The 14,342-nt window shown below is 36.6% G+C and overlaps 1 protein-coding gene across 13 annotated transcripts in view; it reads right to left on the reverse strand.

Annotated features, from left to right (window-relative positions):
• Positions 1–2,288: 2,288 nt before the first annotated feature.
• Positions 2,289–14,342, reverse strand: part of LOC124425000 (potassium/sodium hyperpolarization-activated cyclic nucleotide-gated channel 3) — a 62,139-nt gene continuing 50,085 nt past the window's right edge. For 5 of the 13 annotated variants that reach the window (XM_046964718.1, XM_046964723.1, XM_046964722.1 and 2 more), the window contains 8 exons: positions 14,040–14,147; positions 8,935–9,084; positions 8,554–8,772; positions 8,331–8,477; positions 8,036–8,153; positions 7,588–7,876; positions 6,046–6,181; positions 2,289–5,926 (listed from right to left, as the gene is read on the reverse strand). In XM_046964718.1, coding sequence (XP_046820674.1) covers positions 5,780–5,926; positions 6,046–6,181; positions 7,588–7,876; positions 8,036–8,153; positions 8,331–8,477; positions 8,554–8,772; positions 8,935–9,084; positions 14,040–14,147 — 1,314 coding nt within the window. In that variant the 3' untranslated portion in view covers positions 2,289–5,779. Of the gene's footprint in view, positions 5,927–6,045; positions 6,182–7,587; positions 7,877–8,035; positions 8,154–8,330; positions 8,478–8,553; positions 8,773–8,934; positions 9,085–14,039; positions 14,148–14,342 lie in introns of those variants that run through there. The other 8 variants (XM_046964720.1, XM_046964724.1, XM_046964725.1 and 5 more) reach the window with 5 other exon arrangements.

Raw genomic sequence — 14,342 nt, forward strand, 5'->3', positions numbered from 1 at the left:
AGTTCTCTCGACACCATCCTTCGGCCCTTTCAAGTATTAACTCTTTTCTTTCGCGAACGCAAAGACGCCACGAAAACTTGGGCGGACCCTGTGTATGACGCGCGCGCGTATAAGTGTGTATAACGTGTATAGAACTAATATCATTATATCATTTTCTTTGTCGCAGCAGCATCAGTATTTTAACGTTAGTAAAATGGCTAATAGTACCTATCAGTTAGCAGTGATAGTAAGAGTACAACTTTGTATATAATCTTTTCGTTTCTTTTCACTCTCATCTCGAAGTAACAACAATAATATACATACATACATGCATACGTACATACATACATACATACATACATGCATACGTACGTACATACATACATACATACATACATGCATACATACATACATCATACATACATACATATACATGTGCGTACGCGTAAAGACGTATGCATACGCGTGCACATAACGGCATACGTATCTATACGTCTCTAGGTACGTATATATTTATGTATCGGACATACTTACACATATACAGACGCGCATACACGCACGGTAATGCATACTTGATAGGTCTAGAACATTGGCAGCAGGTTAGTCCTAAACTGCATGCGGTCCGATTTACAAAATTATCGATATCGCAAACCGAGATTTATTCTGCCGGAAGATCTTTTTCTCCGCTCGTTAACGCACTCATTTCTTTTTCTGTTTTTTTTTTTTTTTTTTTCTTTTTCTCATTTTCTCTCTACATCACAATCGTAACTACATGTTCGGAATGAACGCGTGAGGATGTAAAACAGCGACAAAAAACTATCTCTCTTGTACATGAAAAATAGGTACATTTGTTTTCCTCGCACGCGTGTGTGTAGATGTATGTATATATGTTTACAATATGTAATTTTTATATATATATATATATATGTATATATATATGTGTATACATATGTATGTATATACCTACATACACATTAATATATATATATATATATATATGTATGTGCACGCTGCGTGTAACTCTATTGAATCCATAATATACATATACCTACATACACGTAGTATGTACATATATGGATATTAATTAGTGCATAAATTTTATTCGCGCCATCGTCAGCTAGGAAAAAAGATCAACCCGCTTTTTTCTTTCTTTCTATCAACAAACTCGAAGATGTGAAGTTAAAAGAATAACTAAAACGAACGAATCGGCGGCATAAAGTGACTATTTTATATTTGAACGTAGTGTCGGATAGATGTGTGTGTGTGTATGTGTGTGTGTGTGTGTGTGTGCGCGTGTGTACGTGTACGTATATGTGCGCAATAAGAACTACTACGACGACGTACGTACTTAAGAGAGAGAACGACGATCCATCGCAAAAAAAGCAATTTTTTTTTCTTTTTTTTTTATCTTTTTTTCTTTTTTTTTTTTTTAATCAAGGCTCCGTTATATATCACTAAAATCGATTTATTGCGAATATTTAGATAACTAATAATTGTCTCTCCTCCGTCTATCATTGAGTATTGAAATTATATATTTTTTAAGGCAGCGCTAAATGCTGCATATTTTTATTAATTTTCTTCTTATTTTCTTTTCCCTTTTGTTAACTTATGCGAGAAGAAACGCGTTAAGATTATCGGAAAATATTTAGATTAGTATAGAATCGTTTTCTTTGTCGCATCTTAAAGAGGAATAAAGAAGAGGAAAGGAGAGAGAAGGAGTAAAAGAGAGCGAGAGAGAGAGAAAGAGAGAGAGAGAGAGAAGGAGAGAGGGAGAGAAGAGAAGGAGAAAGATACGACATAGAAATAAACGAATCTCTGTGAGAGAGTGGGTAGATGCCAAAGGAAAATTGTTTGTTGTGTTGTATGTGTGTGTGTGTGTGTGTGTGTGTGTGCTCGTTTCTAAGCAAAATTAGGATGTACATCGTACAATATTGTTATGCTTAACGTTTGATCTCGCTTTTTATTCTTTCTCTTTTTAATACCTAAAGAAATTTTCCCATTCGATATACACTGCAACATGGTAACGTGTGCGTATGTTGTGTGTATTTATGTCCGTTTGCGTGTCTGATTACTATTTTGTATTATTTATAATATATTTTTTGTATAATACATATACGTATATATGGGTGTTCGTATACGTATGCATGTAAGTACGCACGTACGTATATAATCATTCATATATGTATATATGTACAATATTTCTTCTCTCTTAATGTCTCGGTAATTGCCTATTTATGCGGTATGTGATGTAGTAATCATTGCAATAGTAGCTGTAACAATAATAATAATTTATTACATATTATTTATAGTTCTTCTTCTTCTTTTCTTTTTTTTTTTTTTCCTTTTTTTTTTTCTTTTTTTTCTTTTTATAGTACATCGCGTTTATTCACCACGTAAAAAGATACTTCTCTCGCGTATCACTTAATATTTCATTCATCAATATTGTAGCCGCGGTGACCCAAAGGACTCTCAACAAGTTAACACGGTCTTTGGGCACTTGATAGCTTTTTTTTATTTTTTTTTTTTTATTAATTATTTTATTACTTTTCTTCTTCTTCTTCTTCTGCTCCTTCTTCTTCTTCTTCTTGCTTTGTAGAACCAGCTCATCCATAATGTTTTCTTTTTTTTTCTCCTTTTTCCTTTTTCTCTCTCTCTCTCTCTCTCTCTCTCTCTCTCTCTCTCTCCCTTTAATTTCTCCTTAAACTCGTATATCTCGCATTTCAATGCGTCCACGGATATAATCACGATACTCCGCGTTAAACGCCTCTCACTACAGGACGGTCTCCCGAATTTTCCAATAATTTTTTTTTTTTTTTAATCATTTTCTTTTTAAACGATTCGAATTCACAACCCGGCGTTATCTAGCGATACCACTAAATTGTCGAAGCGACCTAAGACAGGAAAGCGTGGGATGGGGAAAAGTGACGTAAGGGGATAGGAGACTAGGGATAAAGGGGGAGATCCGAGGAATCATGCTAAGTAAGCAAGCTCCGAACGTAAGGCTCCTTATCGGTCTCGAAATTAGAAAAAAGTCCCGCCGTAATTAGTAAGCTTCTTTGGAATGTTTAAGTTCCAACCTATTCCTTATGTTCTTAGAGTATTGCATGGCATTCGTCTTATCGTTTTACGCGGGGTCCTATCAAAGTACGAAGCTAATGCCGCGTCCATACCGAAGTCACGTCGTTGGAAATACGTTTGAAGATACGCTCTTAATACGCTGTCTCCTTGACAACGTTACTAACGAGAGGGAAAGAATGAAAGAAAGAAAGAAAGAAAGAAAGAAAGAAAGAAAGATGTGCTCTTATTTAAGGAATGTTCGTGTGTGTGTGCGTGTGTGTGTGTGTGTGTGCGTGCGCATGTGTGTATGTATATGTGTATACGTGTTCGCTCGTTAATATTACTCCTGTTAATTCGTACGCCTAATTACGAATGACAAAGGTCAAAGACGATATGAGATTAGGCGAAATCGAAGAATGAAACAAAGAAAAAGAGAAAAAAAAAAAAAAGAAAGAAAAAAGAAAAAAGTAGAACCCCTCTGCACACGGTGGTGTGAATTGCTCGTCGTATTAATTATAATTTTTTTTTTTTTTTTATATATTTACACACGTTCCCGCGTATTTGGACTGACTAAACTTACTTGTTCTAAATATCGCGCATAGGTATTTAGATACGTCTTGACGATAGAGTTTCGTTAAAGACTCGAGATTAATTGACGTTCACAATATTTTGTCATCGGATCTTTGATTGGTATAAACGCCACTAGGCGCGACATCATCGTGGTTTTTTTTGTCTTTTTTTCTTTTTTTCTTCATTTTTGTTTTATTTTTATTGTTTTTTTTTTTTTTGTTGCAATATCTTTAGTACCTAAAATAAGAATAGAAGAAAAATAGGAATAAGAACATCGTTAGTGAGGCACTCTCAGACGGAGCATAGAGAAACGCAAGTAAGCGAAGGAAAAACGGCGTCTCGATAAATTCAAAGGAGACATCTCTCAAAGGCAACTAACTTGTTGTTGGTTCAATGTGGACGTTTGGTGTTGTTTAACTCTTCTTCTTTTTTTTTCTTTTTCTTTTTCTTTTTTGACCAGAAATGTCGTTATCTTTGCGTGGACGTCTTATTTGAAATTCTTCTTCTTCTTTTTTCTCCTTATTGTTAGAAATATACCGTTCGGCAATTGATCCTGTTTTTCCAGATTGACGTTTCCCGACAATGTCACTTCGATGTGGACGTGCGACTTAAGCCCTTAAGGATAAAACACGTTCGCAAACTTATCGATAGTATTTCTCGTATCACGAGTATTAATTATTCTCTTGTGTTTTATTTTTTTTTTGTTTTGTTTTTTTTTTCTGTTAGTTTGTTTGTTTGTTTGTTTGTTTGTTTGTTTATTAATTTTATGTTACCTCTTGCCTTAAGAAATAGTGAATTCTAATATTGTTCGTTTACACTCTTTCTCTCCTAAAGTGCGAAACGGCAAATTACAAAATCACAGAGAATTACGCGTCGTTATACTATTTTTACCAGGGTAATACCTACTTTCACAATGGACTATAATATATTTTCTACAAACTTCTAGGCCTGCTGTTTTCGTCTAACGAGATCTTCATCCTTTGTCGGGTCGTCGCGTAGCGCTATAGGGGCGCACGTTTGTAAAGATGCCAATAGATGATATCGATGAAGAAGCTCGCGGCACAGACTCGGCTCCACGTTCTCCAAACGGCATACAACTCGCGAATCAATAGTCCTACTTCTTCTGTGAATTCGTAGACTTGGTGATGGTCAGCTTAGAAAGTAGCCTCGTTCTATTATCTTTTCCAAGCTAATCGAACATTTTGTCTCCGATAATTTCACCCTCGCGAACGACTTTTTCAAATCAGAAAAGCTTACGAGAGAAAATATATCTAAATCAATCATAAATATATATATATATATATATATTATCGTTAATTCCTGTCGCGCTGGACTCTGTAATGACAAGTGGCCTAAATTGGAAACTGCAAAAGAATGAATGTACTTTTCGAATTTCTTTGAACGTTGATCATATCGTCAAAAGTACGTTTATCATTTCGCACAGTAAATATATTTACAGCTCTATTCGTGAATTTTTACAAGTATGATAGGAAAATTTAAACGCACCTTTGATCGTTAACTTTTAAGCTCGACGTCGCTATCGTAAACGTGTCGCATTTCATATTCTTTTTTCTTCTTTTGAAATTTCAAAAATTAGTTTTATTCTCTTCTAGTCATATCTACGTTATTGCAATAGGGTCCTTTGATAAGGTAAGAAATAATGAAAGATCACAAAGTAAAATAATAGAATATACTATATGTGTATATATATATGTGTATGTATATATATGTATATATATATATATATATATATATATATATATATATATACAGAGAGAAAGAGAGAGAGAGAAAGAGAAATGTGCATAGGCGCGGGTCGCTGCGATTAGGGCAACGACGGAGACAAAGTCACAGAAGAAGTCGACGAGTCTAAAATGACGGAAAGGCGGTCGATGTTGCTGTTGGAGTTTTGGGTCTTATCTCCTCTTTGACAGTTTTATGGACAAATTCTGGACGAAAGAATAAAATAGAAGAAGGCGCTATAAACCGATCGCTAAAACGACTATTGGCATGGCGTATCACTACGTGTAGACCGTTTTCACCTAATCGTAAAGAGATATCGTCCAGTCATCGGCACATAAACTGATATCGTCTTTGAATAGCGCAGGAAAAAGACCCAGTGTCTAGCGAGGAGCCATTAATATCTCTCCGTGTGCTAGTATAACGAGTGTCGTCATTGATACGAATCCTTGTGGAAAGTATCGCTCTTGTGGAAGATCCTACGTCCCTCTCTCGTAAGTTCTTGACTCGCAAAATTGTTCTCGGACTTTGGCCTCGGTAGGAGACACGTTGGCATCGTTCGAAGTTCCATGCTATGCACCTGAAGAAAAATTGGGTTGCGATATCGCCGCTAGGATCGTTTCTAAGAGTAACGGTAGCACTTTCCCCTAGATAGGTACATACATACATGTATGATACCTCAAGTAATATAATATTTACCGATTCTTCGCTGGCACTGGCATGCGCTGCCTGTTCAGCGAGCGCGTTCACCACCGCATTTATCGTTTTTGATTCGCTGCCAAGATCCTCCTCCCGGTGCGCGACCAAGTTAGGATTCTTACCGATTTTGTTTAACCTATAAGGAGAAGCATAATTAAGCGTAGGGAATGTCGCACATCGCACAACCATTGATAATTCACATTTGCTTACCAAACGTTTAGCTGAACAGGTCTTTGTTCTGTGACGCTATATAAAATTATGACTTACGTGCAATTAGCACTTATCAAATAGCTTACTTGCACCGCTAAACGTTTCAATATGACATATAAAACTGGATAAATAAAAATCCAACTAGTTTTGTAACAGTTTCCACGGGATATCGACAATCGATTTTATAAGATCGATAACGTAATATGCCATTATCGACAATGTATCTCGAAATATATCATCCCGGATAACGTCGAGCCTCCCGTGGAACTGTCGCACAACCAAAAGTGCAACTGATTTATAACGTATGTTGCGAGAAATTATGAATACAACATTACCATGTAGTGAATGTGTCGAGAGTGTAGAAGTATTTTGTTTTGATTATATTCAATGTTTCTTTTTTCTTTCTTTTTTTTTTCCTTTTTCCTTCTTCCCATCTTTTCTTCTTCATTATTTTTTCTTTCTTTTCTTTTTTGTCTTTTATTTTTTGTTTTGCTTTATTTTAGAGACAATCGAAGGTATTCTTCGATATCATATATATATATATATATATATATATACATATATATATATATATGTATATATGTCGCGTAAAGTTCGAATAACAAAATTAACGTTAATGATAATGTAATATCGCGAAAAAGTCTGTTCGTTCCGCGAATACTCATTGAACTCTCTCAACTCATTTTAATTGTATACGTCAAAGTTAGTGCGCTTTTTCGTTATTAATCGATCACAAATCCACCCACCCCCCTTTTTTTTTGCACTGTCTCTTTACAATCAATCGAACAAATAGATTTGCGCGAATTGTTTAATGTAAACGATATACAGCGTATTGGAGAAATAGCATTAATTGACAATGTGTATATCGTAAAGTTTTCAGTGTTTTGTGTAAATAAGAAGCAATCGCGTTCGGTACAGCACATACGAAATTTAAATAGTAAAAGTAAACGACTAACGAAAAGAAAAATATATAGAGAAAGCAAAAGTAAAATAAAGAGAGCAAAGGATAAATAGATATAGGGGCAGATAGATAGATAGATAGACAGAGAGTAGTAGTCAAGGTAAAAAAAATCTTCGAGGTCGAAAAGAACGACGAGAAAGAAAGAGATAAAAAAAAAAAAAAAGAAAATAAATAAATAAAATGGAAAGAGAAAAATCAACCGTGAAAAGCTGTACGCATATATGAGAAAAACGATTATGATTCGAACGGTAAACGATGAAATAGTATTACTGATTGAATTGGACAGTACATAATGTTCGAAAAGAAAGTAGTGAAAGTGGGATTGATGATTGACACCTATTAGCACACCAACTCGATAGAACAAACCTAACCAAAGTTTATACCTCTCGGCGGCAACGCTCTCCATGGTTCTACGCATAAGTGGATACTGATCCAATACGGCGTTGAAATGATCCACCGAGAGGCTGAAGAGATTGCAATAGGTTTCCGCCCTGACCGAGGCCACTCTCCTTGCGTTCGTCAGCAAACAAATTTCGCCAAAGTAAGAACCGTCCGACAAGGAAGTCGCCACTTCGCCATTCGCCATAACTATATCGACAATGCCCTCCTGTATGAAGTACATTTTCGAGCCGATGGTACCTTCCTTTATAATGATGTCACCTAAAAAAAAAAAGAGAGAGAAAAAAAAAAAAAAAGAAAAAAAAGAAAACGAAAAAGAAGAGAAAAAAAATGTCACGATGAAATATCCTCCGTTTGTTCGCGGTTGTGGTTGATACATGAGAAACGGTCATGGTCGTAGTTCGAATAGTCGATCGATACCTGGTTGGAAGACCTCGTATCTCAATTTGGTGACCACATCCGAGACGAAGTTCGAATCGGCGTTTGCAAAAAATGGCACGGAGGCGACGAGCGATCTGCAGTTGTAGTTTATTACATCCTAGTCGATGAGAATGCATACGTGTTAATAAATTTGTATTATTCACCTTATATATATATCTATACGTTTACGTCGCGTAGATATATTTCATAAGGAAATATATAATGACTACGCTCCGCGTTGGATATATTTTGTGGGGCAAAAAGAAAGGAAAGAATAAGAAAACAGTTATCGTACTTCTCTTAGCTTCTCCGACAGCTCGCCAAGTATTAATTCCTCGTCGAAAAATTTCCCTTGGTATCGGTGTTCGAAGTATTCGGTTATTCTCTGTCTCATTTCCCGCGGTAGTTTGCGATAGGCCATATATTCTTCCACTTGTTTCACCTATATGAAAGGAAGAAAATGAGTGCGAAGCGCCCATTTTGATAATCGATAAAACGGATTCGAACGACCTAATTACCTTTTCGCGGTATTGTCTTCTCGAGGAATCGAGAGACTGAATGAGATTCGTCGCGTGTCCCAGGAATAGCGCGTAACAAGTAGCACCGCTGATCATACTGAGCATCGTAAGCCACATGTCCGTTAACGATTGCGGAGGGAATCTGCCGTAACCTATGCACAACATATGCGACATCGCTTTGAAGAGGGCCCAGGAATATTGCTCGAGCCAAAACGAGTCCTGCAAAAGTTTTCCTTCAAGTATTCCAGGCAACTCGACTCTGTATTGCCTACTCACGTCATTTTTTATTTGCATTTGATCGGTCTACCTTGGATATAATTGTCTTGGATATTTGAATAAATAAATATATGGGAGGATTAAATTCACCCTAGGACGACTCACTTGCAATTCGTTAATGGCGACCCACGAATTACTGGGAAATCCTTGAAGCATGGGTACCAGAAATTGCAAACAGCCACTCCAGTGGCCGATCAGTAGCATCATGCAGATCAGGTTAAAAATCCGCATAAACACCGACGCCATATTCAGGAACTGCCAACAACAACGATAAAGCTTTATTCTCGTGCCAATTCGTGCACGTAGAAAAGTGGTCAGGCTTCTTTTTTCTGTTCTTTTTTTTCTTTTTTCTTTTTTTTTCTTTTTTTTTCTTTTCTTTTCTTTTCTTGTAGTCAAGACTTTTCTCATCGATACGAAGCTCCTTTCTCTTGCGTAGTGTACAGCAAACAAGCGAGTGTTGCACGTAGAACGTCTCAGGATTGGAATTTATTCGAATACGTGTTTTTTTGTTGTTGTTGTTGTTGTTGTTGTTGTTGTTGTTTTTTCTTCTCTATCATTTCATTCATATTGATCAATGTGAAAAAAGGTAGGAAATAAATTCTACGTGAAAAATTAGTCATTAAGGTCCGACAAAAGGCTTTGAAAGTTCGACGTTGAAGACGATACTCTAGGATGTATTGGAAACGATTCGTCAGACCTTAATGGCATCGATTCGAGGCAAAAAGTACATCTTTTTCTATGTTTGAAGAATTTTTCGCTGCACGCCCTACCGACATTTTTTGTTTTCTCGTTAAAAATAAAAGCATGCTACATTAAAAGATACGCATCACGTGGCACACAAGAGAATAATTCAACTAACACGTTGATAATAATAATAATAATTTCTTCTACTAATGCTCTCTAACAAAACAATATCAATCATTTGCAATGTTTGCTCAAGATTCTCAGACCGCTTATGCGCCCGATTACAATCGACACGATCTTCCTTGTAAATACATGTGTATGTGTGTGTGTGTGTGTGTGTGTGCGTGTGTGTGTGTGCGTGTGTGTGTGTGTCTTTCGACGAGCATCGCTAGCTCGATACAAGAATTGACTAGTTACTAACGTAATAATAAATATGTAAGCTAGGAAAGCGCAGAGATCGTAGATCATTAAGCTCTCCGTTCTCATTCGAACGAGTAACGGAGAGTATTATGATGACACATTAAAAAGCATAACGGATAATGAATAATGTCAAAGGGGAGAAACAAAATAGAAATAAAAAACGTCCAGTCGCAAAATCATAAATCAGTATCAAAGCTTATTATAATGCAAAACAAATAATTCATATCAAGCAAATAATACAAATATACGATCTACTTATCGTACGTTCTTTTATATCGAATCGATGAATCAACGAGACTCTATATAGTTTGTTTATTTATTTATTTTTTTTTTTGCTTTTCTTTTCTGTTCCAGCGTGACTGCGAATCGATCGATGTGAAAGAAAGGCGCTTCGTTGAAAAGAAAAATCGTAATCCGTTTCGTCTATCGCGAATAAAAAAGCTGCCCGTACGCGATAGATCTCCGAGAGACAGAGAGAACTCTCTGCGCTTTGTAAATAACATACATAAAAAGCTTTTTTAATCCATCCACGTAGCGTTCACGTTAATTTCTCGGTATGTCGTTAATTAACGTTTCGTGTTACGTGGGTAGGAACCATCGAGGAGGACTTCGCGTCTAGGGCTGACGTAACTACAGAGTATCGTTACGGATAAAGACGAATTGCTTTTTATCAATCGAGTTCTACGTAAGTACGTCTCGGAGTGTCGCTCTTTGTCCGTCGTAATTATTTTTCATATTTATTAGATGTACATCTCGATAATACATATATATATATATATAATTTTTTTTTGACAATACGCGAGCAGAAAAGATTGGAATTGACCAAAGAGAACGAACACTCGCGACACTCCCCTCTTCCTCCTTATCCCGTCTGGCTATTATCTATCGCTATATTAACAAAATCGACTTTAGCTACGTAAATGGCGAAGAATCAAGCTCGTTAATACGGAACCGGCGATATCTCGTAGCGGGATCAAGCGCACTGGTCTGACAATCTATAATGCGACAAAAACGATTACGATTACTTGCTAATGTCTATTGGGCATCGTGGTAATAAGTCCATGGCTGATAGTCAACGTATTGTCGTTACGCCTACGGGTACGGGTAGTAAAAAACAGGGTGATAGAAACTTACACTTCTAAGTCACAAATACTTCCATACATTACCTGCTCTACGGAACACAATAAACAACGTAAGTACATATACCATACGTTGTATTTATTAGTAGTCACGCTCACCATCTATACACGTACATACATATATATGTATATATATATATATGTGTTTTTTTTTTCTTTTGTTTTCATCTGTTTTATATCTTTTGCTCCACATTCTTGTAATTCCGTAATATTTATTCTCGATGATGTGGTAGAAAACTAACAAAGAGAAAAAAAAAGAAAAGAAAGAAATATACGTTTAACATATAGGTATATGTACGTACGCGCGGGCGCACACGAAATCACATATACATATATATATATATATATATATATATATATATATATGCGTGTATGTGTGTGTGTATATATATATATAACTCACGTCTCTCTCTCTCTATACGTATATATATATATATATATATATATATATATATATATATATTACATATGTATCGTAACTCAACATCAACCTTCTTTTCTACTAGACAATCACAAGTTCTGTAAAGGTGAAAGCGTCTGTTTATTCACGATAATACGTCAAATAAACGATTATCGTTCTGATGGTCAGTATTGTATATAGTAATAACGCTGGCATGTAATATGGCAACAACATACACAAACGAACGAAAGATACGCAACGAATTAAAAAATACAACGAGAAAACGACCAACAAAGAATTTATTTGCGGGATTGGAGTAGGGATGAGGGGGTGGAGGCTACGTGCCGTCCGTCCTGGACAGTTTAAGCAACGAGAAGAAAATATATAAAAAAAAAAAAAAAAAAATAGAAAAAAAAGAAAATAAAGAAGAAGGAAAATCGGATGGAGCGAGATAAAAAGAAAGGAAGAAAATAAAAAGAAATGAAAAAGAAGCAGAAAGAATGATGGCGGATTAGAAAAAAAGAAAAAGAGAAAGAACAGAGGAAAGAGGAAAGAGTATAAGAGAGAGAAAGAGAGAGATAGTGAGAAAGAGAGAGAAAGAGAAAAAGATAGGAAGAGAGAGAGAGAGAGAGAGAGAGAGAGAGAGATAAAAGGAGCAGAGAAGAGAGAGAGAGAAAAAAAGGTGAAAAGAAAAATTGGACAAACAGTCGATTTAAAATGATAATCAATAAAGCGCGAAAAGCCAGGCTTGAAAGCGAGAAAAGCGTTATTTCTTTTTGTCGTCTGTTTTTTTTCTCCTTTTTTTTTTTTTTTTGTTCTTTTTATCATCGTTTTTCAATTGAAAAATGGCATACAGAGAGAGACAGCAATCCGTATTACAAGAAGGATTATATCAATAAAATGCGATTTTCTTATGCCGATAAAGCAGTCGAGAGGAAAAAAAGGAAAAGGTTTTTCCCGCGAGACGATGAGGGACCGTGAGTGGGGGAGGAGGGAGAGATGGAGGAATCGTTCGCAGAGCAGCGGCAGGGGTAGCAAGCTCTCTACTTTCAAACATTGCGCCCTAATTCAGATTTTCTTTCCTTTCCATGATATCCATTCTTATTATTTTTTTTTTTTTTCAGGTTCTCTCTCCTCTAATAACGATAATATAACGATACGCCTCGCATATGTATGTATGTAGATAGATAGATATCTATGTATATATGTATGTATGTATTTATGTAAAAGGCATTGTATATGCGCGATTTGCAAGAAAGCGACAGAGAAGGGACGCCCAATCACGTGCACTCGTTATTAAGGATCGTGCACACCGTCTAGCGATCAAAAGCGTTTTGAAGAAAGTGCCTTGATTGGAGGACAGGATGGTGGGATTTGGAGCGATAGGAAAATTCGTAGAAGTTTTTTCGACTTATGATCGATCGAGAGAGATTTGGTTTGGCTCATAGGGTGGGGTAAGGGAGAAAGAAAGAGAGAGAGAGAGAAAGAGAGAGAGAAGGGACGCGCAACTATCGACGATCGACGTGGAAGGATATCGTTGGTTAACCGGACACCTGAATGAAATAAATCAAAAAAGAAAAGTGAAGACGTTTGTGGTGTCGTAAGGGATGAGGATGGGAGATTGAGGATAATATTTAAGGATAAATTCGAGCTTAGAACGAATCTCGAAAATCACACACATATTTGCTCATCGTCAAGCTCGTCGTTTGGATTCGTTGTGTCGCCGTCATCGTCGCTACGTCTAAACTCAAAAGACAAAATTGCTTATCTACTCGCGCGCATTAACGCGATCGGTCGTACAGAGGTATATAACTTTCTCATCGCTAGGCGGGTGCCGATGGTGAGTGTAATACAAAGCATGGCCTATATTTGCTGCGGGTAATATGTAATGTATAATGCGGCGGAAAGTAAAAGCGAATGTTTGTAAGTATAAACCAACGAGCCAATCAGCGTACAGCTCCGCCATTGCCTCCGTAACCAACGTTCCTAATTTGCAAGGAATCGATAGACCGAAGATTGGCGTAAATTTCGAACGGTCAAAGTACAATATAACAGAGCAGGTAACTTTATGGCTCTCTTCTTGTACTTTTTCTCGATAGCTGCTGCTTTTGGTTGGGCAGCAAAGAAATGAGAGTTTATCGAAAGAAAGAAAGAAATAAAGAACGAAAGAACGAAAGAAAGAAAGAAAGAAAGAAAGAAAGAAAGAAAGAAAGAAAAAGAGAGAGAAAAAAAAACAAAAAGGAAAATTGAAAAAGAGATTTTGCGCCATATTTGCGTGACGCCATCGATTCGAAAGACAAGAGAATTGGTTCGAGGCGGGAACGATTGCAGTAAAGCTAACTCGCTTATCCTGTTCATTCGCCAGTCTCGACGTAACTCGACGTAAATCTATGTATATGTGTATGTATCCACGTAGAATACATAAACGTAACGTCGATTGATAAAATAACGAAAGCGAACACATCGTTCTATCGACTCTCATGAAACTGGGTACGGGAATTAATCTGAGGTCGATTCGCGAACGAATCGAATGGACTCGAGCTCGCGCATTCTTTAGGGCGAGTTACCTTAAAAATAAGGTCGCTTTTGCTGAAACCGGACTTCTTTTTACTCATATTGTCAGAACTTAGGCGCCCCCTCCGCTCAGTGCGTTTTTTTTGTAGGTTCTGCAATATCTAGAAACAAAAGAAAGCCGGGACATAGCAAGACATAGTAAGTAAAGGACAGGTAATAGAAGTTTATATAGAAAAAGAAGAAGAGAGTGTATAGAGAAAGAGAAATAGAGAGATAGATAGATAGATAGATAAATTAGAAAGATAAGTATAATTAGAAGAGAGAGAGAGAAGGTAACAAGAGAAAAGAAGAGAAGA

This window comes from Vespa crabro, chromosome 6, assembly GCF_910589235.1.
Source record: "Vespa crabro chromosome 6, iyVesCrab1.2, whole genome shotgun sequence".
In the NCBI taxonomy this organism is placed as follows: domain Eukaryota; kingdom Metazoa; phylum Arthropoda; class Insecta; order Hymenoptera; family Vespidae; genus Vespa; species Vespa crabro.